At 51.0% G+C, this 24,955-nt stretch overlaps 1 protein-coding gene across 2 annotated transcripts; it reads left to right on the forward strand.

Annotated features, from left to right (window-relative positions):
* Positions 1-377: 377 nt before the first annotated feature.
* LOC133360266 (choline/ethanolaminephosphotransferase 1-like) lies at positions 378-24,632 on the forward strand. 2 transcript variants are annotated; one of them, XM_061578890.1, is made up of 9 exons: positions 378-1,372; positions 2,559-2,706; positions 5,136-5,277; positions 13,193-13,277; positions 14,139-14,270; positions 19,524-19,682; positions 20,592-20,717; positions 21,627-21,770; positions 21,851-24,632. In XM_061578890.1, the coding sequence occupies exons 1-8, from the start codon at positions 1,139-1,141 to the stop codon at positions 21,762-21,764; spliced, it is 1,164 nt and encodes a 387-aa protein (XP_061434874.1). In that variant the 5' UTR covers positions 378-1,138; the 3' UTR covers positions 21,765-21,770; positions 21,851-24,632. The 2 variants fall into 2 exon arrangements, with proteins under 2 accessions (XP_061434874.1, XP_061434873.1); XM_061578889.1 differs by having other exon boundaries at positions 380-1,372; positions 21,627-24,632.
* The last annotated feature ends 323 nt before the right edge of the window (positions 24,633-24,955 follow it).

Here is a 24,955-nt window from a genome sequence, read left to right on the forward strand (position 1 = left end):
GGAGTCTTATAGTCTAGACAATACGGCAACGCCATTGAGATTCGGGGGTCTATAGTCTAGACAATACGGTGACGCCATGGGGAAGGGGCTGGGGGGTGCGTCTTATAATCCGGACAATTCGGTGACGCGGAGTCGGAACCAATCGCAGCTCCGCCACACTTCGTTCCGTCCGGATTTCACGCCGCGCAACGCACATCCGGAATCGACGTCTACCTAAATCGCGCTGCTAATCTTAATCGATTCCGCTTGCAGCACTTGTCTTCAATATGGGTGGGAGGAATCGATCAACCGGCAATCGACACACTTGGTCTCGCGGAATCGATTGACGCTTAGTCCTGCGGAGGAATCGACGAATGCCTGAATTGACCTGCCAGGGATCGATTTTTTTCCTGCTGATTCCCCTCATGCCCGGCGTTGAGCGAGGTGGTGGTGAAGATTGCGGTGGTGGTGGTCACGAATGTTGAGGCGGCCGAGAGGACTGAACCTTGTGGTGGTGGTGGTTGGTGGTGGTGGTTGGTCAACACGATCAACGTGGCGAGCGGTGAAGGTGGAGAAGATTGACGCGGGTGGTGGCGCCGCAGCCGATCTGAGGGGAGGGAAGGGTGAGCGGTGGTTGCGGGTGAAGGAGCTTCATTGACGGCAGCTCTTACACCCACACCACCCACACCACACACACACACCACACACACACACCACACACACACCACACACACACACCACCAAACACCACCCACACCACACACCCACACCACATAACACCACCACACACCACCACCCACACACCACCAAAACTACACCACACACCACTACACACCACCCACACCATCCACCCACACCACCAAAACCACTCCACACACACCACCCACACCACACACCACCACACACACACCACCACACACCACACACCACCACACACCACTACACACCATCCACCCACACCACCAAAACCACTCCACACACACCACCCACACCACACACCACCACACACACCACACACCACCACACACCACTACACACCACCCACACCCACCACACACCACCACACACCACCCACACCACACACCACCACACACCACCACACACCACACACCACCCACACCACACACCACCACACTCCACCGGCGGCAGGAGCGTACAAATGTGGCCCGCGCTGGAGCCTCTGAGCCAGCAGCAGCTGCGCCGCCTGGAGCAGCACCGCTACAGCGCCACGGGGCGCTCCGTGCTGGAGGGCGGCCTGCACCCCTGGTGGTGCTGGCTCGTGTCCCGCACCCCGCTCTGGGTGGCGCCCAACCTCATCACCGTGAGCGGCCTCGCGTGCAACGCCGCCACCACCCTGCTGCTCGCCGCCCTCTGCCCCACGGCCACCGAGGCGGTACGAGGGGGTGGTGTGGGGTGCGGGAGAGACCGACCTGCCGACCCACAGGCTGGGGCAGTGATGGGGGGGGGGGAGGTGGCACCTACTGGGGATGTCCGCCCGTGGCCGCATCCTGCCAGCGTCGGGCCTTCGACAACATTTCGCGTGGCCCGTTAACAGCCTCAAATCTCGATGTAGCCGTGGCAGTCTCTGTGAAGGCTGTACCGGGGGGGGGGGGGGGGGTGGGTTTGTCTTGCCGTGGCCTTAGCGTGCACATGGCCTGGCACAGGCGCCGTGGTGACGTCGCTGTCACTTGGTGGCGAATGGCGCTTGTTGGTATTGGTTGGTGGTTGTTGTGGTGGTTGTTCTGGTGGTTGTGATGGCTGTGCTGGTGGTGGTTGTGCTGATGGTTGTGATTGTGCTGGTGGTTGTGGTTGTGCTGGTGGTTGTGGTGGTGGTTATGGTGGTTGTTGTGGTGGTGGTTGTGGTGGTGGTTGTTGTGGTTGTGCTGGTGGTTGTGGTGGTGGTTGTGCTGGTGGTTGTGGTGGTGGTTGTTCTGGTGGTTGTGCTGGTTGTGGTTTAGCGAATCTTCTCGATTAGGGGTCGGCAACCTGCGGCTCCTCAAGCCCGCTCTCCTCGTGACATATTTTATTAGATCCCCGTCTCGTGGTCACCACCACCACCACAGTGCATTGTGCTTCTTGAAATATTGTTTTATTTTTTTATAAATTCGTAAAAAAAATGTCTCGTTATTTAGGTTGCCGTTCCCCTCTTATATATTCATATAATAGCGACAGCAGACTTACGACGTCCTGAGCAGTGTAGAAGATTGATGCGGTGATGGTGTTCACGTTGTGTCAGTGGTGGTTGTGGAAACTGAGAAGATGTGGTGGTGGTGGTATTGGTGGTGTTCAAGGTTGATAATGTAGTGGTGGTGAAGGTGGAGAAAATGGAGATGGTAGTGGTGAAGGTTCATGTGGTGGTGGTTGTGAAGGTGTCGAAGATCGAGGGGGTGGTGGTAGTGTAGGACATTGAGGTGGTGGAGATGGTGGAGGTGTCTTTGTGTTTACGCGTCTCCCCGTGTCCTTACCTCCCGTTGTTTCCCCGTATCCCCTTCTGTCTCCACTTGTGTGTCCCCGTACACCTCCCGTGTGCCTGTCCTCCCCGCGTCTCCTCCCCTTGTCCCGCGCGTCTCCCCCCACAGGCTCCCCGCTGGGTGTACTCGCTCTGCGCGCTCGGCCTCTTTATCTATCAGTCCCTGGACGCCATCGACGGGAAGCAGGCCCGACGCACTGGCTCCTCCTCGCCACTCGGCGAGCTCTTCGACCACGGCTGCGATGCCATCTCCACCGGTTATAACCCATCACCGCCGCGTGAACGTCGTCATCGTCATTATCTACCGCTGTCATCACCGTCACCACCATCATCGCCGGCAATGGCACCAGTTAGCAGCAGCGTCGTCATCATCACCACCGCCACCATCACGAGCAGTGGCACCAGTTAGCAGCAGTGTCATCATCATCATCAACATCACTGCTACCATCACCAGCAGTGGCACCAGAAGCAGCTCCGTTGTTATCATCATCATCAACAGCAGCGCCTTCACCGCATTTTATTTATGCTTTCAAATGCGCTTGTGCGGCCGTCTGGAACGCTCTTCCTTCTGATATTAAGAAGCCACTGGAGCTATGCTGCACTTTTAAATCATGGTCGAGATCAGGGGTGGGGAACATCCGGCCCGCGGGCCATATAAGGCCCGCGAAATCATTTGGTCTGGCCCTGCCAAGGCAACCACAGGCGGCACTCGAAATTCAATGAATCTAGGAGCAAACCTGGAAAAGCAGTTGCGAGTAGCAACATCATCAATACCAGCTAGCATCACACGCCTCATCAAGGAGAAGCAGTTCCAGCCATCGCGTTAGGGGTAAGTTAATTAAATGTTTGACCAAATATAACAGGATAATTTATAAGTTGATAATTTTGTATGGCCCGCGAATGATGTTATAAATATCCAAATGGCCCTTGGCAGAAAAAAGGTTCCCCACCCCTGGTCTAGATTGACAAACTAAGTTCTTTAGAACAGCTTTTTGGGTTTAGTGCTTTCTACTTCCCCCGCACCTTTGATTATCATTGTTGGCTACGTACGGTGCAAACGAAGTTCAACATGCATAATACATAGGCCAGAGAGGTACAGATGAAGTAGATTGTCCCCTCGATAATTCATACATCGACATTGCCGGCAGCCGCAGCTTCATCATCACCGTCAGCACAGAGGACACTTCAAAACCATCAACATCTACACCGATACCACGATCGCCACCGGCCACAGCCTCCATCAACATTGGCGTCATCGTCACGTGGTTGCTTTGACGAAGAATATCGAGCAAAAAAAACTTGAGGTGTGGGAGAGCAACGTACGCGTGGAATTACGTGGAGAGACGGAAGGAGGAGAACGTGGGCGAGAGAACGCGCGCTGAGTGCGGCATGTACAGGCGCTGGCCTTCATCGGCGCTCGCGGTGCCTGGGAGATGTTAACTACCTCGCCCGGTATACAGGTGGTCGTGGGTTTCGAGGGTTTAATCCCGACCCTGATGCCTGTTGTATATTTGGAGTGTCTCTAATCCATGTATTCCTCTCTCCGCCTCCCAGCGGAAAATCAAGCACGCGTCTCTCCAAGCATTCATCATCGTGGTCTATCCACTGCTGCATGAAGATCGATGTAGCGTCGCAGTGGCTAGGAGATGTTAGCTACCTCACCCGGTATTATACAGGAGGTCGTGGGCTTCATGCGTTCGATCCAGACCCTGACGCCTGCTGTATATTTGGAGTTTCTGTGTCTCTCTCATCTCTCCCCGTGGTCGCGTGGAATTTTCTCCAGGTCCTCTGGTTTTTTTCTCCCCTCATTTAGAATTGACGTCACCGCGCATTTTTGAGTTATTTGGCGGCTTTAAATCTCCACACTGTAGGCCACTTCGTCAAGCTATCATTTGTGTTGGCCACGTCGCACTTCTGAAAAAGAGCCACAGAGCAGCTTAGTGGTGCCTTACCTGGTGAAATAGATAAATAGTGGTAGTATAAACAGTTTCATGGGACCCTTTTGCTAGTATGAAAGTATGAAAAATAAGAATAGGGTTGACCCTTTCTCGCAATTAAACAGGAGGTGTTAAGATGTTCAAACACCAAATAAACACCTTTTGCAAGGAATTAACTTACTGCATTAACCACACACAGTACTCGGTGAACATGCAAACAAACATGCTCTGAGAGTGATAATATAAACACTTTGTCTGTGCAACTGATTCGCCTACACCAGAGATAACAGCGGCCTTCTTTATGGCCCAGTCCCACCACCAGTGTCAGACCAGAGAACAACACCAAAAGGCGAACAGCACAAACACAATGCACGTATCAGATCGTTTATTGCCCGGGGTGAGCAGTTATATCACGGGGTGCCTTTTTGTATCAAAGTATCAAAAATAAGAAAAGGTTTTTACCTTGCAAAAGGGTCTCTATTTGAACATGTTAACATAACTCCTGTTGTATTGCCAAAAATATTAAAAACACTCTAGATTTTAAGTTTTCGTGACTGCAGGGATCTATACTCTTTGGTTCTTTCGGTAAAGTCACGTAGGTATTAAATACATTTTATTTTATATATAAGTAAGGTTAAAACACTATTCTTCTTTTTTATTCCGTGTAAACGGTGGCGGCACTTTGCCCCCGCCAGCGCATGCGGCGTGGGCTACATGGGGTGACCTTTGTGCGCCTCTCCTGTGCGCAGTGCTCCTGGCGATGGGTGTGGTGGTGACGCTGCGACTGGGCACCGACTGTGACCTCCTCTTCCTCCTCTTCTTCCTGGGCGTCTTCATGTTCTACTGCGCCCATTGGCAAACCTACGTCACCGGCACCATGCGCTTCGGCAAGTGAGTGCCGACGCTCTCCCCCCCCCCCCCGTGCCACCCACCCCACCTCCACCCCACCCCCTCCTCCAGCGTAACTCATTGGCTCATTGGGTCGCTATGTAACTATGTGGGTCTTTCTGTAACCCTGTGGGTCTCTATGTAACTATGTGGGTCTCTATGTAACTATGTGGTTCTCTATGTAACTCTGTGGGTCTCTATGTAACTCTGTGGGTCTCTGTAACTCTGTGCGTCTCTATGTAACTTTGTGGGTCTCTGTAACTCTGTGGGTCTCTCTGTAACTCTGTGGGTCTCTATGTAATTCTCTGGGTCTCTGTAACTCTGTGGGTCTCTATGTAACTCTGTGGGTCTCTGTGTAACTCTGTGGGTCTCTCTGTAACTCTGTGGGTCTCTGGAACTCTGTGGGTCTCTGTGTAACTCTCTGGGTTTCTCTGTAACTCTGTGGGTCTCTATGTAACTCTGTGGGTCTCTCTGTAACTATGTGGGTCTCTCTAACTCTGTGGGTCTCTATGTAATTCTCTGGGTCTCTGTAACTCTGTGGGTCTCTATGTAACTCTCTGGGTCTCTCTGTAACTCTGTGTGTCTCTCTGGAACTTTGTGGGTCTTTATGTAACTCTGTGGGTCTCTGTAACTCAGTGGGTCTCTGTAACTCTGTGGGTCACTATGTAAATATGTGAGTCTCTCTGTAATTCTGTGTGTCTCTATGTAACTCTCTGGGTCTTTCTGTAACTCTGTGTGTCTCTCTGGAACTTTGTGGGTCTTTATGTAACTCTGTGGGTCTCTCTGGAACTTTGTGGGTCTCTATGTAACTCTCTGGGTCTCTATGTAACTCTGTGGGTCTCTGTAACTCTGTGGGTCTCTGTAACTCTGTGGGTCACTATGTAAATCTGTGAGTCTCTCTGTAATTCTGTGTGTCTCTATGTAACTCTGTATGTCTCTATGTAACTCTGTGTCTCTATGTAACTCTGTGGGTCTCTATGTAACTCTGTGTGTCTCTATGTAACTTTGTGCGTCTCTATCGAACTCTGTGGGTCTCTATGTAACTCTGGGTCTCTATGTAACTCTGTGGGTCTCTGTAACCCTGTGGGTCTCTATGTAAATCTGTGAGTCTCTATGTAACTCTGTGGGTCTCTATGTAACTCTCTGGGTCTCTATGTACAGTGAGGGAAAAAAGTATTTGATCCCCTGCTGATTTTGTACGTTTGCCCACTGACAAAGAAATGATCAGTCTATAATTTTAATAGTAGGTTTATTTGAACAGTGAGAGACAGAATAACAACAAAAAATTTTATAAATTGATTTGCATTTTAATGAGGGAAATAAGTATTTGACCCCTCTGCAAAACATGACTTAGTACTTGGTGGCAAAATCCTTGTTGGCAATCACAGAGGTCAGACGTTTCTTGTAGTTGGCCACCAGGTTTGCACACATCTCAGGAGGGTTTTTGTTCCACTCCTCTTTGCAGATCTTCTCCAAGTCATTAAGATTTCGAGGCTGACGTTTGGCAACTCGAACCTTCAGCTCCCTCCACAGATTTTCTATGGGATTAAGGTCTGGAGACTGGCTAGGCCACTCCAGGATCTTAATGTGCGTCTTCTTGAGCCACTCCTTTGTTGCCTTGGCCGTGTGTCTTGGGTCATTGTCATGCTGGAATACCCATTCATGACCCATTTCCAATGCCCTGGCTGAGGGAAGGAGGTTCTCACCCAAGATTTGACGGTACATGGCCCCGTCCATCGTCCCTTTGATACGGTGAAGTTGTCCTGTCCCCTTAGCAGAAAAACACCCCCAAAGCATAATGTTTCCACCACCATGTTTGACGGTGGGGATGGTGTTCTTGGGGTCATAGGCAGCATTCCTCCTCCTCCAAACACGGCGAGTTGAGTTGATGCCAAAGAGCTCCAGTTTGGTCTTATCTGACCACAACACTTTCACCCAGTTGTCCTCTGAATCATTCAGATGTTCATTGGCAAACTTCAGACGGGCATGTATATGTGCTTTCTTGAGCAGGGGGACCTTGCGGGCGCTGCAGGATTTCAGTCCTTCACGGCGTAGTGTGTTACCAACTGTTTTCTTAGTGACTATGGTCCCAGTTGCCTTGAGATCATTGACAAGATCCTCCCGTGTAGTTCTGGGATGATTCCTCACCGTTCTCATGACCATTGCAACTCCACGAGGTGATATCTTGCATGGAGCCCCAGGCCGAGGGAGATTGACAGTTCTTTTGTGTTTCTTCCATTTGCGAATAATCGCACCAACTGTTGTCACATTCTTCTTGGTTCTTTCGGTAAAGTCACGTAGAATGGAAATAATAAAATAATAAAAATAAAACATAATAAAACAATTTTCACGACGTTTCGGCCACAACACAAGCAGCCGTCCTCAGGTGAAGAACAGGTCTGTCGAGACGACAGAGTCTGAATGACACACCCCAGGCTTGGAGCGTATATTTAAGCTGGGAGGGAGGAAGAAAAGCGCCTTGACAAAAGAATTTGCATATCACGATGAATTTTAGCATATTTATGGGAAATGCAGATATGCGATTAGTACTACTTGTGAAATGCGTAGGAGGTTTGGAGAGGGGTTTAAAGTTATGTTTTGCCCGTGCATTATGCAGGATTAGCAGAATCAAAGGGAGGGGATAGGGGGAAGCATTAATAAAGGGAAGGAATGTTAATAGTATGTAGCTGCAGTAACTAAACCACCACGTAAACAACTAAAGTATAAACTACATAGTATCATCAGTATACTAAATATACTCTCCAAAAAGCTGAGCTACTAACAGTAAGTAATACATTACAATTCTATGTCGCAAAAAATATAATATGCTTCCAGCTAAACTTTATTCTCTTACATCACACGGGTCTCCTCCGTACTATATACTGCCATAGACAAACCCAACATTAAATTACATACTGTATTGCTATAAACCACCCTATCTATACCTTATACATTTTAATATAACACTATGTATTATTCTACCCACCCTAATGTGTATCACACTGCTATATATTTACTATACAATTACGATACTATATATTACTTTGTACATTGTATTAAACATTACAATATTATACTATTTATTATTATACAATCTGCTATACACTATACCATTGACCGTCGCGTGAAAGATACTAAGAGGAAGCAACGAAATATGTTAGTGGGAGATGGTGATAGGAGGCTTGCAGCGGAGCAAAGAATCCATTCCCTGCGGAGAATACAAGATATATAGTCAATGCCAATGAGTGGACTGCGGTCTGAAAGTCACCGTAAACGTGAACACACTCAGTTAAGATCCGAAATGGTTTATTACGTCCTTCCAATGATTGCTGAGCCAGAATCCATCTTCTCGGTTGAAATTGTCTCTGTGTTTGTATATGAGGATCGCCTCATGAACGATTCTCTCATGGTAGCCAGATGGCTTGCAGAGAACCTCTGTCTTGGAGAAGTCAATATCATGTGAGCCCACTCATTGTAACAGTGATCTGCCACGGCTGAGGTGTTTGTCCTACCGTGTTTCAAGTCTGCTTTATGTTCACGGATGCGGTCCGAGACATGTCGTTTGGTTTCTCCAATGTAACTGCTACCACAGAGGAAACTTGGTTTGTAGACGCCAGGGTACTGTATGTCTGGAACCACATCTTTTACAAACAGGACCAGATCACGGATTTTATGTACTTTGTTGAATCGGACCTGGATCTTGTTTTTTGTCAGGATTTTGGAGATCTTTTTTGTGACCCCAGCAATGTAGGGTAAGGTGATGGGTTTGAAAGGCTTCTCAACAGGATCCTTCTTGATGGTTGGAGTGAAGGCTTTGCGGATTGTGTAGTCGGAGTAACCATTAGCCTTAAGAGCTTGGCGTACCTGTTTGAGTTCACTGGCAATGTGTTCCTGGTCGGAGATGCATTGGGCTCTTTGGTATAGAGTCTTGATGAGGGAATTCTTCTGGGATGGATGGTGGTGGGAATCCGGTTTTAGGTAAGCATCCGTATGGGTGGCTTTCCTGTAGACAGAATGGCTCATTGAACCATCAGGTCTCCTTTTGATTAGGACATCCAAAAAGGGTGGCTTGCCATCTTTTTCGACTTCCATGGTGAATCTGATGGCTGGGTGTATGGAATTGATGTGGTCGAGGAATTGGTCTAGAGCAGGCCGGCCATGTGGCCAGATGACAAAAGTGTCGTCTACGTACCTCTTCCATAAGGTCGGGCGTAGAGTGGCAGTCTGAATGGCGTCAGTCTCAAATTTCTCCATGAAAACGTTGGCTACAACTGGAGATAGGGGGGTGCCCATTGGGGTGCCCTCAGTTTGTTTGTAGAAAGTTCCATTCCAGGTGAAGTATGTATTGGTTAAGCAGTGTCTCACCAGGGGGGTACCCCAGTATTCAGTCCTTGATGAACCAAGTCTTCAATTATTGCGATGGTGTCAGGTACAGGAACTTTGGTAAATAAGGAAACCACATCAAAACTGACAAGCAGGTCGTCTGGGGACAGGGAAATCCCCTTGATTGTCGATACCAGTTCAGTAGAGTTTAGTACCGCAGAGGTGGTTTTTCCAGTGAAAGGCCGCAGGATTTCAGACAAAAAACAAGCGAGTTTGTATGTGGGGGATTTGATTGTAGAGACAATGGGACGAAGAGGTGTATCTTCTTTATGTATCTTTGGCAAGCCATATAATCTTGGTGGCCTGGCTGCAGAAGGTTTAAACGAGAACTGTTTGGTTTGATCTATTAATGCGATTGAATCAGAAATTATTTTTTTGGTTTTAATGACGAGGCTGTTGGTGGGGTCTCTTTTTATTTTTGTATAGCTACCATCGTTGAGTAGATGGTCTTGTAGCCCATTCCAGCCTTGTGCAGGTCTACAATCTTGTCCCTGACATGCTTGGAGAGCTCTTTGGTCTTGGCCATGGTGGGGAGTTTGGAATCTGATTTATTGATTGCTTCTGTGAACAGGTGTCTTTTATAGAGGTGACGAGCTGAGATTAGGAGCACACTCTTAAAGGAAGTGCTCCTAATCTCAGCTCGTTACCTGTATAAAAGACACCTGGGAGCCAGAAATTTTTTTGATTGAGAGGGGGTCAAATACTTATTTCCCTCATAAAAATGCAAATCAATTTATAACATTTTTGACATGCATTTTTCTGGATTTTGTTGTTGTTATTCTGTCTCTTACTGTTCAAATAAACCTACCATTAAAATTATAGACTGATCATTTCTTTGTCAGTGGGCAAACGTACAAAATCAGCAGGGGATCAAATACTTTTTTCCCTCACTGTAACTCTGTGGGTCTCTATGTAAATATGTTGGTCTCTATTGAACTCTGTAAGTCTCTATGTAACTCTGTGGGTCTCTACGTAACTTTGTGGGTCTCTACGTGACTCTGTGGGTCTCTATGCAACTCTGTGAGTCTCTATGTAACTCTGTGGGTCTCTACATGACTCTGTGGGTCTCTATGCAACTCTGTGAGTCTCTATGTAACTCTGTGAGTCTAACTCTGTGTCTCTCTTTGGCTTCCCTCCTCTGCGGCCGCAGCCGTGAAATTTTTTTAAATCTTAAACATGATTTAAAGTTGAGATAATTAATTAGATATGGTAGGGAACGGCGGGGGGGGGGGGTCACACTACGGAATGTCTTTGGGTGACATCTTTCTTTTGAGCCTCGTCTCAACCGGTGTTAAACCAGATGACGCCAAAAAGCGTACAGCAGAAAGACAACGCACTATCAGATTAATGAGTGCTCGGGGAGAGCTTCTAGTCTGGTGTGGACCAATACGTTTCAAAGACAATGCATGTATTATCAGTGTGTTTTTGTTTGCATTTTGTATTGTGGTTAATGCAGACATGATTCCTTGTAAAAGGTTTCAGTTTGGTGTTTTAACAAATTAACACCTGTTTTGTTAGCCAGATAAAAGGTGAAAAAACCTCTTCTCATATACACAACACCTAAAATATAATGCCATGCAAGAAAGTGCAAAAAGAAGCTATTTTAAAGAATGATGATTTAGTGATTATCCGGCGTTTTAAAAAATCTGGCACCTCCTTCCCCCCGAAGCCACCGGATAATCGACAATCGACTGTCTCTCTGCGGACTGGAGTTAGGATTTGACTGCAGGAGGCTATTTAATGCTGAGTTCTGGCTTCAGTAAGCCTACGGCTATATGATGTTAACTACCTCGCCTGGTGTACAGGAGGTCGTGGGTTCGATCCCGACCCTGACGCCAGCTGTATATTTGGAGTTTGCGTGTGTTTCTCTCCCCGTGGTCATGTCGATTTTTCTCCAGGCCCATCCGATTTTTCACTCCAAATTTAGAAACGTGTGTTCATTATTTTTGGCTGTTGCAAATTTACACGTGACGATGATGATGATGAGCCCACTTTATTGAGCTGCTCACATTTGTGATAGCCAGGGTCGCTTCTGAATAAATAATATTTAAAAATACTTTTTTTTAACACGCTTTATTGAAATGTACCCTACTCGTAATGGCAGAACTCCACGATTCCAGGAAGTGGCCGCAAAGCTTGCCATAACGTAAGGGACCGAGGTCATTTACAGCCAATGTCAGTTAAGCGTGGACAATTAGACCCAAGCCGAAACATAACATGTAAAAATGAATGTTTAAAATATTTTTTACATTTTATTTGATAGAATATTGTATGATCATCAGTATGACATAAGTATACCAAGTTCGCAGTCGATACCACATTGGGAAGTGGGTTAAAATTGAGTTACAAGATTTGAGGATACGACAACAACGACAACAACAACAGACAGTGAGTTAAATAAAAGCGTGTAGAAAAAGAGCTACACCGCTCAGTAGGGCCTTACACCTAGTAAAATAAAAAATAGTTTTTAGCTTAATTTAGTTTAGTGTGCAGCTCTGCACACTGAACTGGTGAGATACACAAATGCAAACAACAACAATAGAAACCCACAGGAGACCCATAGAGACCCATAGAGACCCATGCTCATATGCTTGTAGCCAACTATGCCCATTGGAGGTGCGGAAGGAAGGACGACAAACTAAACGAATACAGCAGTTCTGTAATGCGAGCGTAAACGGCCTCGCGGATGTGACGTAACAGGTGGGAGGAGTTAGGGTCACGTGGGGAGAGGGAGAGCTTTTAAGGGCAGGAACTGGAAGGGCTGGGGGAGAGTGTGGGAGTAAAGACAGGAGGAGGCCACGCAGGGCAGGAGGTGGAAAAGTGGCGTGATCGTCACAGGCTGGGACTCGGCACCGTTGGCCAGCGGTGTCCGGGCACAGAGGAGACCAAGGGAGCCAGCAGCGGGGCTGCATAGAGAGCAGCCGTGGGGCTGCAGGTGGGAGGCGGAGAGGCTGAGGAGAAGCCAGCAGCGGGGCTGCATTGTGAGCCAGCAGCAGGGCTGCAGCAGCGGAGGCAGCAGTGGGGCTGCCGAGCGGGAGACAGAGGAGATTGGAGATTCTGAGCGAGACGCCGTGCGGGCAAAGTTGTAAGAACCACAATAAAGGACAACGGAGACAGACCCAGTGCAAGAGTCCTTTATTACAGTTCTAAAGAAATAAGTTCTCAATGTAGTAGAGTGGCGTAGTGTATTGTAGTGTAGTGTATAGTGTAGCAGTGCAATGTATAGTAATGTGTAGTAGTGTGGTGTGTAGCAGTGTAAAGTGTAGCAGTGTATAGTGCAGTGTATAGTAGTTTGTACGTTGAACTTCTTTCGCACCGTACGTAGCCAACTGCACTAATGGGAGGTGCGGCGGGGGGTGGGGGGTAAAGGAAACAAACTAAACACAACAACAAGAAGCAGTTTACTTGTGCAGACTGGGGTTAGGGTTTAGAATTTGACTGCCGGAAGACTGCGAGTCTGGTCCTGAATGCTGACTTTCTGGCTTCAGGATGCGTGTGGGGGTTGTTGTTGTTACATCCGTGTGTGCGCATGCAGGATCGATGTGACGGAGGTGCAGCTCGTCATTGTGGGCATCTTCCTCCTGGCGGCCGCTTGTGGGCCTGACGTGTGGGACCACCGTGTACGGCGCTCGTCCTAGTCGCTCGCTCCCTCACCCAATCGCTCGCTCGCTCACCCAGTCGCTCGTTCACCCAGTCTTCTGTTCACTCACCCAGTCACTCGCTCACTCACCCAGTCACTTGCTCACTCACCCAGTCACTCACAGTCACTCGCTCACCCAGTCTTCTGTTCACTCACCCAGTCACTTGCTCACTCACCCAGTCACTCACACAGTCACTCGCTCACCCAGTCTTCTGTTCACTCACCCAGTCGCTCGCTCACTCACCCAGTCACTTGCTCACTCACCCAGTCACTCACACAGTCACTCGCTCACCCAGTCTTCTGCTCACTCACCCAGTCGCTCGCTCACTCACCCAGTCACTTGCTCACTCGCCCAGTGGTTCGCTCGCTCGCCCAGTCTCTCACGCGCTCAGCCAATCACTCGCTTACTCGCACAGTCACTCTCTCACTCGGTCACTCACACAGTCACTCGCGCACACAGTTGCTCGCTCACAGTCACTCGCTCACTCACTCAGTCGCTTGCTTACTCTCCCAGTCTCCCGCTCACTCTCCCAGTCGCCCACTCACTCACCCAGTCGCTCGCTTACTCGCCCAGTTGCTCGCTCACTCACAAAGTCGCTCGCTCCCCTCATGTGGCGAGCTGGCCTTCTTCGTCAGTCATGAACGGCACTTGCCCCAACGGTCTGGTGAAGGTTATACGGGGTATCTTTGTCTTTATATGCACGTATGCGTGTGTGCACGTGCATGTTTGTGCGTGCGTGCATGTGTGTGTGTGCGTGCGTGCGTGCACGTGCTTGTGTGTGCGTGCGTGCATGTGTATGCGTGCGTGTGTGTGCGTGCATGCATGTGTGTGCGTGTGTAGGTGCCCGTGCTGGACATGCGTCTCAAGCTGGTGCCTGTGCTGCTCGAGGTGCTCGCCTCTGTCTTCACTTGCGTCACCAACTTCCGCATTATCTTCACCGGCGGCGTCGGCAAGAACGGCTCCACCATCGCGGTGAGCCGTCGCACACGCACACAGATGCAGGTTCTCGCACACACACACAGACAGACACACATGCGCACAGACAGGTGCCCACACGCACACACAGATATGTACGCAGACACAGGTACTCAAGGTACTCTCACACACAGACACAACAACAACAAGAACCGCCATTCGCCACTAAGTGGCGGTGACGTCACCACGACACTTGTGCCAGGCTATGTGCACCTTGAGGCTACGTGAAGTGTCGAACGCCCACTGGCAGGAGGTCACAGGGCAGACCCAGGTGCCACGGGTCGACTGACTGAGACGACTGGCTGATGTACCACCTATGCCCCCTACTATGCCAACTTGCTGTGCTTTAGCCACCCGGCACTCCGCTCGTTGTTGTGAGCGTCGCTCCTCCGCCCTCTGTTGTTGTTGGAGGCTGACTGCTTCCAACTGCCCAGTAGCGTCCTTCACAAGCCTCCTCCACAGAGGCCGATCTTGAGACCGCTGGTACCGGTCATCGGCAAGTCCACTCAGCTCGACGTGCTCCTGTACCACATCACTCCATCTCTTCTCTAGCCCATGCCGCTCCCGTTTAGCCCCCTCGATCTGGCCAAACAAAAGCTGTTTCGGCATGCGGTGGCTGGGCATGCGGGCTACATGACCCAGCCAACGTAGCCTTGCCTTTTGGAGGAGCTCACCGATGGGACTTTGTCCAGATCTTTCAAGGATGTGTGAGCTCCTCACACAATCCAGCCTGCTGGTTAAACCCACCATGGATTGTAGGCAGGCCAGCCTAAATGTTTCTAACCGGCGAAGATATTCCATTAGAGGTGCCCACGTTTTGCAAGTGTAGTGACATAAGAGGGGAGGGACTGCTGGGGGCTCTGGGACCCTAGGCAGATAAGCCGTCGGCGCCAGGCGCTAGGATCCCAGGCAACCCAGACGCTTAAGCCCCTTGGCGCCACCAACGGGGGGGGCTGTGTGTGCTCTGTGGGATATCTGGGGGCGCACACAACCCCACCCCTCGTTGGGGACGAGGCATAAAAGGGCAGCTCCCTGGCCGATCAGGGCCAGTTGTAGCTCAAGACCCAAGACCCAAGACCAGCCATCTCAGGACCCTGGGACGCTGTGAGGGCCAGTGGTGGGACTCTGGAACTCCCGGCTCTACGTCCTTGTGAGGGCGAGTTCCGAGGAAGCCAGAGTAGTGTATCTAGGCTGTGTACCTAGGCTGTGTACCTAGGCTGTAACAGAGTATCAGGACTGTTGGAGTGTTGGATTGTAATAAGAAAGTTACCTCTGGAAGTGTCTCCGGAACCCATTACACAAGCGTAGAGAAGGGAGGGAATGACCGTGACCGAGAAGACCTGAAGCTTTGTGCGGAATCATAGACCAGGTAGCTTCCACACAGCGTTACGCAACCGATGACAAGATAATGCCGCTCGACTGATTCGGAGTGAGACCTCTGCTGTTAAACCGGAGCTGGTCATGAGCACACTGCCAAGGTATGGGAAACTCTCCACTCTCTCCACAACTACCCTATCACCAATTGGGAGTTGTGGGGGTGGAGTGTCCGATGGTACAAAATACCCAGGCAGATACTTAGTTTTGGTGGGGCTGATGGTAAGGCCCCGCCTCTTGGTGGCAAGCTCCAGGTTCAGCAGCAGCGCCTCCAACTCCTCCTCTGAATGAGCAGCAATTACCAGATCATCGGCATACATAACGTGGTTGAGCAATAGGGAGCCATCCCTTGACCGCATCCGGGCATCGATCAGCCTCCCATTGTATCTGTACCAAATGGAAATTCCTCCGGTACAGATATTGAAGGCTTCACGAACTACGTGGTCAAAATAGATGTTATATAATGTGGGAGCCAGAGGACATCCTTGTCGCACCCCAAGGTGTACAGGGAATGGCTCTGACTCCCGGCCACGTAGTTTTACCCGGGCCCGCTCACCATCATGAAGGTCCTTAATGATCGTGAGCAGAGGGTCAGGGACTCCGATAGCACGAAGAACAACCCAGAGCTCAGGCCTACTGATGGTATCATAGACCTTGACCAGGTCAATAAAGCAGAGATGTAGGTCTTGTTGGAATTCCCTACACCTGTGCTGTAGCAAGCGGACAGAAAATATGGCATCTGTGCATGACCGACCTTTTCTGAAACCGCATTGGGGCTGCGCAAGCCTCTCCTCAGCGTGCCTAGCAAGGCGATGTTGAATTATTCTTGCCAGAACCTTTCCCGGCACACTGAGGAGTGAGATGCCCCTGTAGTTGTTACAGTCTTTACAGTCCCCCTTCTTAAAGAGAGGGACCACCAGGGCATCCTGCGGAACCCGTCCAGTGGTCCAGACTGTTGTTATGATCTCATGTAGGGCAGTCTGTCCACAAACGCCACCCTCCCTCAGCATTTCGCTTGGGAGATCATCTTTGCCCGGTGCCTTTCCTGGTCTCAGACTCTGGATTTCCCTCAGTACTTCCTCAACAGATTGCACCTCAGCCAGCCACTCACAGGGGGTGACTTCCTCCAATGTTTGAGGCACCGCAGCCTCAGCAGAGTCATCCCCACTTTGTGCCACGTTGTTTTCCTGGCTGAGCGATTTCCCCTCCCCCATGACCTCACAGAAATGCTCAGCAAATCTGCAAATTTGTTCCCGGGGGTCGGAGATTGGATCACCGTTCTTTCCCCTAATGATGGTAATAGGTGTGGTGCTGCAGGTTACTTTTTTGATGGAATTAAAGAGCGATTTGTGATCGCGGGCCACTGAGGCAGACTCCATCTACTCAGCAACCCGCGACCACCACCCATCCTTGTAGCCCCTCACCGCTTTCCGAACCTCCGAGCGAAGGCTGCCATAACCCTCCTCATTCTCCGACGTGGGATGCTGTAGCCGATGAGAGTGGGCCTGTTGCTTTTTCTCAGCTAGCTTGAACACCTCCTCTGTCAGCCAGGGTCTCTGGGGAGGTCTGGACCGCGTACCCAAAGCAGCCATTGCAGCTGCATGAGTCACAGTCCTAAACCTCGCCATTTCCCCTTGACATCAGGAAGAGTGGCGGACGATGCCAACCCCAGCCACAAGTGATGATGAAATTCTCGCTTGCAACTTTTATCAGCTAGCTGAGACCATCCCACTATGGGTTTGAAAGGGGTCCTGGGTGTACACCCACCACCGGAGTGGAAGAATGGCAGGGGCATCTTACAGATGACAAGTCGATGGTCAGTGGGCAGATCAGCTCCACGGTGGGTCCTGGTGTTAAGGACATTGGCCCGCATCCGCTGTTTCGTCACTATGTAGTCCAGCAGATGTTCTTGCATGGACCCGGCATGCATCCATGATGTTGTGTGGATGCGCCGATGCCGGAACAGCGTGTTGGTAATTACAAGCCCATGGGCTGCACAAAAATCTAACAGCCTCCTGCCGTTGTTATTGAATTGATCTGGCACATGCCTTTCAATCACTCCAGACCAGCTGCCAGCATCATGACCAACTTGGGAATTGAAGTCGCCCAACAAGATGACTCTATCCCGAGGGGCCACTTTAGCTAGCACCGTTGACAGGAGGTCATAGAAGGCATCTGACTCATCGTCCTTGCCTGCATCCCTCCACGGATGTTCGTCTTCGGTGGAGGCATAAGTAACCATGACCACCACTCCTCGCCTCTGGTTGATGGGAAGGCGAGCCCAAAGTAGCCTGGGGCTTACAGCTTCCCACACCTCACCGCCACGCTCCCACGCCCCCTTCATTCTTTTGTTCAAAAGAAGAGCCACTCCGTGTTGTTTGGCAGTCTCCTGCCCTGAGTAGAGGACTGTCCGCCCTTCATGGTCGACCGGACCTCCTGAATATCACAGAGATCCAGGCGGTACTGGTCCAGCTCCTGACAGAGAAGTGGCAGCCTCTCCTCTGCAGTGAGCATTCGAGCATTGCACGTGGCCACCCGTAGTGTTTTTTTGTTGTTTCTGGAGGAGCCCTGAAGGTAAGGATTCAGTCTCCTGGCTCTGCCAAATGGGGTTTGGCCAGGAGACGTCATAGACGCCTGTCCCCCCCGGGGCCTCTGGCACAAGCTTAATTAAATTTTTAAATCGTAGTTTGGTGGTAATTAACTGAAGGTTGGAGGGGTTACCAGCTCCTCGCCCCCATCCAGAGCCTCCATTTCACCGCTGTGGTGGTAACAAACGCCATGAGGGGAATGGCCAATCTACATTGGCCCTCTCTCCACGGCACTGCCCACCACAGCGTTGTGGTCCACACACAGACATTTATATAGACACAGGTACTCAATCACACAACAATGATCCCCCGTGTAGCCTTAACAGACTGTTGGGGCAAGTGCTGTTAGCGAGCACCTGTGAATGCCGGCACGGCACACGAGGGGGTGGGTGGCCAGCAACACGCGATGTTTACACACCACACCAGGTACTCATTTGAGGCTGAGTCGACCTAGGGGAGGCCCAGGACCGGTTCAGATAATCGTCACAGTTGTTGGCCATTAGCGGGAATCGAACTCGAGTTGCTTGGTTTGTAGCGCAGCGCGCTAACCGCTACACTACCGCTCCCCACACACACACTCAAACAGACGCACACCCGCACAGACAGATGCCCACACACACAGACGTACCCAGACACAGGTACTCGCGCACACACACACGCAGACAGACGTACACACACACAGACGTACACAGACACAGGTACTCACACACACACACACACGCAGACAGACGTACACACACACAGACGTACACAGACACAGGTACTCACACACGCAGACAGATGCACACACACACAGACAGGTGCCCACACACGCACACAGACACAGGTACTCGCACAAAAAACAAAGATCCCTTGTCTAGCCTTAACAGACTGTTGGGGCAAGTTCTGTTAGCCAGTACCTATTACCAGGTACTCATTTGATGCTGAGCCGACCTAGAAGTGGCCCAGGACCGGTTAAGATTAATCGTCACTGATGTTGGTGGCCGTGAGCGGGAATCAAACTCGGGTCGCTGGGATCGTAGTGCAGCGGCGCTAACCACTGCGCCACCGCTCCCCAAACACACGCACGCGCAAACAGACGCACGCGCACAGACAGGTGCCCATACACGCACACAGACGTCGGGGGAGGAGACAAAGGTAGCCGGGCGCGCTGTCAGCCTCCAACCCCCCCGTGCACCACACCATTCTTAATTGATGCTGCTCGCTTAACAGAACGTGCTCCCAGCAGTCTGTCGAAGGCTATACACGGTGGGGGGGATCTTTTGTCTTTGTGTGTTTTGCCGCCCAGGGCACCAGTGTGATCTCGCCCGCGTTCCATATCGGCACCGTGGTCGTGCTGGCCGCCATGATCGCCAAGAAGTCTCCGTCGAGTCTTTTTGAGCGGAACCCGTGCCTCTACATCCTCACGTTCGGCTGCGTGGCCGCCAAGATCACCAACAAGCTCGTGGTACGTACGTGTGTATGTGTGTGTTGAACTTATTTCGCACCATATGTAGCCAACCATGCTAATCTGTGGGGCTCTGTGGGTTTCTATGGGTCTGGATGTCTGTGGGTCTCTATGTTGAACTTCCTTCCCACAGTACGTAGCCAACTGCTAATCTGTGGGTCTCTGTGGGTATGGATACCGACGTGTTAAACTCTATGTATGTTGTTCGGCAAAACAACCCCTTATCTCCTTGACTGTTCCGGATGGTAACGCTCGCTGCAGAGGAGAGGCTGCCACTCCTCTGTCGGGAGCTGGACCGGTATCGCCTGGATCTCTGCGGTATTCAGGAGGTCCAGTGGAATGGCTCTGGTTCCTGCTACCATGAGGGATGGACAATCCTCCACTCGAGCCAGGAGACTGCTTAACAACCAGGATTGGCTCTTCTGAACAAAAGAATGAAGGGGCGTGGGAGCGTGGCGGTGAGGTGTACGAAGCTGTAAGCCCCAGGCTACTGTGGGCTCGCCTCTCCACTAACGGGAGGCGAGGAATGGTGGTGGTTGTTCATGCCCCCACCGAAGATGAATATCAGTGGAGGGATGCAAGAAAGGCCGATGAGTCAGATACTTTCTATGACTTCCTGTCGAAGGTGCGAGCTAAAGTGACCCCACGGGATAGAGTCATCCTGTCGGGCGACTTTTCTGCCCGAGTTGGTCATGACGCTGGCACCTGGGCTGGAGTGATCGGAAGGCATGGGTCAGATCAACTCAATAATAACGCCACTGGGGAGACAAAGGCGGCCGGGTGGGGTGCTAGCCACCCACCCGCACGTGTGCCGTTCTTGCCTTCATGGGTGCGACTCGCTAACAGCACTTGTCCCAACAGTCTGTTAAGGCTACACGGGGGATCTTTGTCTTTTGCTCCACATGGCAGGTGGCTCACATGACACGCAGTGAGATGTTCTTGCAAGACACGGCGTTCCTGGGGCCAGGCCTCCTCTTCCTGAACCAGTACTGCAACTGCTTTGTCGATGAGTTTACGGTACTCTTGATTGCACTGGTAAGTGACTCGGGTTTGTTTAGTTCTAGGGTCGTTGTTATGGACATGGATGGGGGGTCTGGCAAACGAAAACAACGAGAGGAGCCTAGTACTTTGCAAATTTGTAAAAAACCTCAATGTTTCGACAACCGTAATGTAACGTGAGATGGAGCTTTAAAAAAATAACGCCACGAAAGCAACCACCACCACAATCACCACCAAAGATACAGATCCCCATATAGCCTGTAACAGACTATCGGGGCAAGTGCGGTTAGCGAGCACTTATGAAGGCCGGCACGGCACACGAGAGGGTGGGTGGCCAGCACCACACCCGGCCGCCTTTGTCTCCCCAGTGGTAGCGATGTTTACACGCCGCGCGAGGTACTCATTCGAGGCTGAGTCGACCTCTGGAGGCTCAGGACCGGTTCTAATTTTCGTTCCTAGTGTTGACCGTCAACGGGAATTGAACTCGGGCCTCCGGGTTCGTAGCACAGCACAATAACCACTACACTACCGCTCCACCCTACAATCACCACGACAACCACAACCATCACAACAACCCACCCCACACCCATCCTGACCCCTTTTTCCTCCCTTCAAGGGGCCTCCTCAGCCTGCTATGCATTTCCATACAATGCAAATCCACTCCGTTGAGCTATTATTTGTGATAGTCAGTAGGTCGCTTCTGAAAAATAAGCTAATAACTCAGTGGGCTTCATCTGGTAAAGTAGAAAAGTTTCGTTTTATTTTAAGTGATTTGTTTAACTTTCATGTACTTTGCACTCCTATCATGTTTTTGTTGTTGTGTTTGTTGTTGTGATGTTCTGACCCCTCGCCCCTACTGAACATCTGTGACAAAAGAGCTTTAGGGCTCATCGGATTCCTCCTCCAGCAGCATTAATGAAGATTCTGTTTCTGTTTTTCTTTCAGGTGTTGTCCATGAGTGACCTGCTGTTCTACTGTGTTGCTGTTTGCCATCAGATTTCCACGCACCTTCGCATCCACGTGTTCAAGATCGCACCCCCCGTCGCACACACCTCCACTAATCAGCACACACACCTCCACTAACCACCACTCACACTGACGTCACCACTCACACCTCCACTAACCACCACTCACACTGACGTCACCACTCACACCTCCTCTCACCACCTCTCACACTGACGTCACCACTCACCTCCACTAACCACCTCTCACACTGATGTCATCACTCACACCTCCACTAACCACCACTCACACTGACGTCACCACACACACCTCCACTAACCACCACACACACTGACATCACCACTTACACGTCCACTAACCACCATTTACAACTCCACCATCCACCACTCACACCTCCACGAACCACCACTCACACTGACGTCACCACTCACACCGCCACTAACCACCACTCACACCTCCACTAACCACCACTCACACTGACGTCACCACTCACACCGCCACTAACCACCACTCACACCTCCACTCACCACCTCACACACTGACATCACAACTCATACCTCCACTAACCACCACTCACACCTCCACTCACCACCACACACACTGACATCACCACTCATACCTCCACTAACCACCACACACACTGACGTCACCACTCACACCTCCTCTCACCACCTCTCACACCTCCACGAACCACCACTCACACTGACGTCACCACTCAACTCCACCATCCACCACTGACACCTCCACTAACCACCACTCACAACCACACACACTGACGTCACCACTCACACCTCCACCAACCACCACTCAACTCCACCATCCACCACTGACACCTCCACTAACCACCACTCACACCTCCACTAACAACCTCTCACACCTCCACTCACCACCACACACACTAACGTCACCACTCACACCTCCACTAACCACCACTCACACGGACGTCACCACTCAACTCCACCATCCACCACTGACACCTCCACTAACCACCACTCACACCTCCACTAACCACCACTCACACTGACGTCACCACTCAACTCCACCATCCAACACTCAAACCTCTACCAACCACCACTCACATCTCCACTAACCACCACTCACACCCGCAGCGTCGCTCACACTTGCAGCATCATTCACGATCGCCTACATCGTCAGTACACCCATCACCCACACAGAGGTCAGACTGGGACCGAGTCTCAAGCCACTGATCTTTGAAACCCGGTTTCCAGGATCCAAGTCTCAAAACTGATCCTGACATCCAGTCTTCTGGATCTAAGTCTGAAGACTCTGATCCTGAAACCCGGTCTCCTGGATCCAAGTCTCAAGAGCCTGATCCTGAAACCCGGTCTCCTGGGGCTGATCTCAATCTAAACGATGGTCTCCCTTTGAGCCGAGTTTCAAAGACATTGATTCCGAAAAACGCAGTTCCACTGTTGTCCTGAGTGAGTGTCAAATCCAATCCTGGAAACCCGCTCCCGAGATGTCCATTCCGAGTTGCCGGTTTCCTGCAATGTTTACGTTTCAAAAATGTGACACAACAAAAAGAATCGTGGCATTTAAGCTCCCTAGCGCCTGTTCTAAATCAAGCCCACACGCTTTGGTTGTTCTGAATGTATTTTTTTTTCTTTAATTCATGTGAGTCCTCATATTCGTTCCATGCCCGTGCTTGAACTGGACTCTTGCTTTAACAAGGGCACCGCTGTTATTTTTTATTGGGGGTGGCCTTGCTGTGCACGGTGTTTGTGCGGCTGAGGGCGATGGGATGGGGCAGGGTGGGTAGGGGAGTAAAGCTTCTAAACTTTTCCTAAACTCGCCAATAAAACTCAACCATTGGTGTGGCCTTAATCTCAGCCCTTCGCAGATAGATCATACAGCTATCTCGGCGGCGGTCATGGCTTGTAGTCTTTTTAATCGTGCGGCGGTGGTTTCCAGGTGGCCTTCATCCGCAGTAGATAAGGGGACTTGCACAAAAGGAGGGGGTGCCACGGAGCGAGCGGGCAGATGGGCACCCCCGTTGGCTCGCATTGCCCGGGCGCAGAATTCTTGGTTCCGGCTTGTGCGGGGTAGGGTGGGACCTCGTGTGTTCGATTTGCCCCCGGGGGCAAGGGGGCGCGCGGATGTGGACAAACAAAAGGTCGGATGAGTGAACATCCGTCAATTTTAAGCTCGTCACGCGTCGCACAGTTATTCGCTCAGTCGAAGGGGGAGAGGAGGCAGGGAGAGCGAGCGATTCGGAAGGCGTGATGAGGAGCCACGGGGCGAAGCTGGCAGGCAACCACGCGATTTTTCCACCTCCACCAACTTAACTTAATTACATAAATAAAGCGCTTTAATCAAAGCACTGTGCAGTGATTTAACAAATTGCCCCATGCGCTGCGATCCTCCACATATCAAGGTGTTGTCGGCCAATCAGTGTTTACATGTGGGTGGAAACCCGGAAGCCCCCGATGTGCATGCGAGGGGGAAACGTATCCCAGACGGACTGAACCGCGGTTTGAGTCCACACTGTTGTTGTTGTGCCGCCTATTTCCTGGCGAGCCTAGAGTATTGCAACCTCCCTCAACGCCCTCGAACGGGGAGGGAGTTTGTTCGTTGAACTTTTTTCGCACCCTACGTAGCCAATCGTGCTAACCGGAGGTGCGGGAGAAGACAAACTAAACACAAGGCAGTTCTAAAGAAATGAGTTTGTCGATCTAGACGATTTAAATAAAAGTGCACAGCTCCCAGTGGCTTCCTTAATGTCGGAAGGGAAGAGCGTTCCAGACGGCCGCCGAAGCAGCGCACCTGAAAGCGCCATGCGACGCGGCGACCGTCTTTAAGCATCCCGTCGCTACCTCCACAGTGCCGGATCACGGAGTGCGCGCGTAGCCACCGGCGCCACCACCCCCTCCCCCCCCACCGCAGTCTGGCAGAAGGGGACGGTCGTGGGGTGCGGGCGCAAAATGGGTTACTGCACAAACGGAAATAAAGCGCACCACGCTGATCTCACCAATCGTGGGCGAAATGTTTTGGCCGTGCTCGAGAGATTGAGAAACACGTTCCTGCCGTCTGGGAGGTTCCACTTCGTGTGAGCGTCTGCTGCGTCGAAAGCGATCGGGGTTTGTGATGTTTAAAACGCCTGGTGGGGGGGGGGGGGAGATGAAGAAAATCCCCAAAGAATCGCTCGGGCCCCAAACCTCTGGTGCCCGCCGGTCGAGAAAGTTTTCTCCAAATCTAGGTGCTGTGGGTTGGCCGGCTACTGTGACCGGCGGATGCACCCGGCTGTGCGCAGCCCCGCTGATGCCAACTTGCTGCGTTTTATCCCCCTGGTG

This window comes from Lethenteron reissneri, chromosome 68 (assembly GCF_015708825.2).
Source record: "Lethenteron reissneri isolate LAM-NWPU_2019-01 chromosome 68, ASM1570882v1, whole genome shotgun sequence".
Lineage (NCBI taxonomy): Eukaryota > Metazoa > Chordata > Hyperoartia > Petromyzontiformes > Petromyzontidae > Lethenteron > Lethenteron reissneri.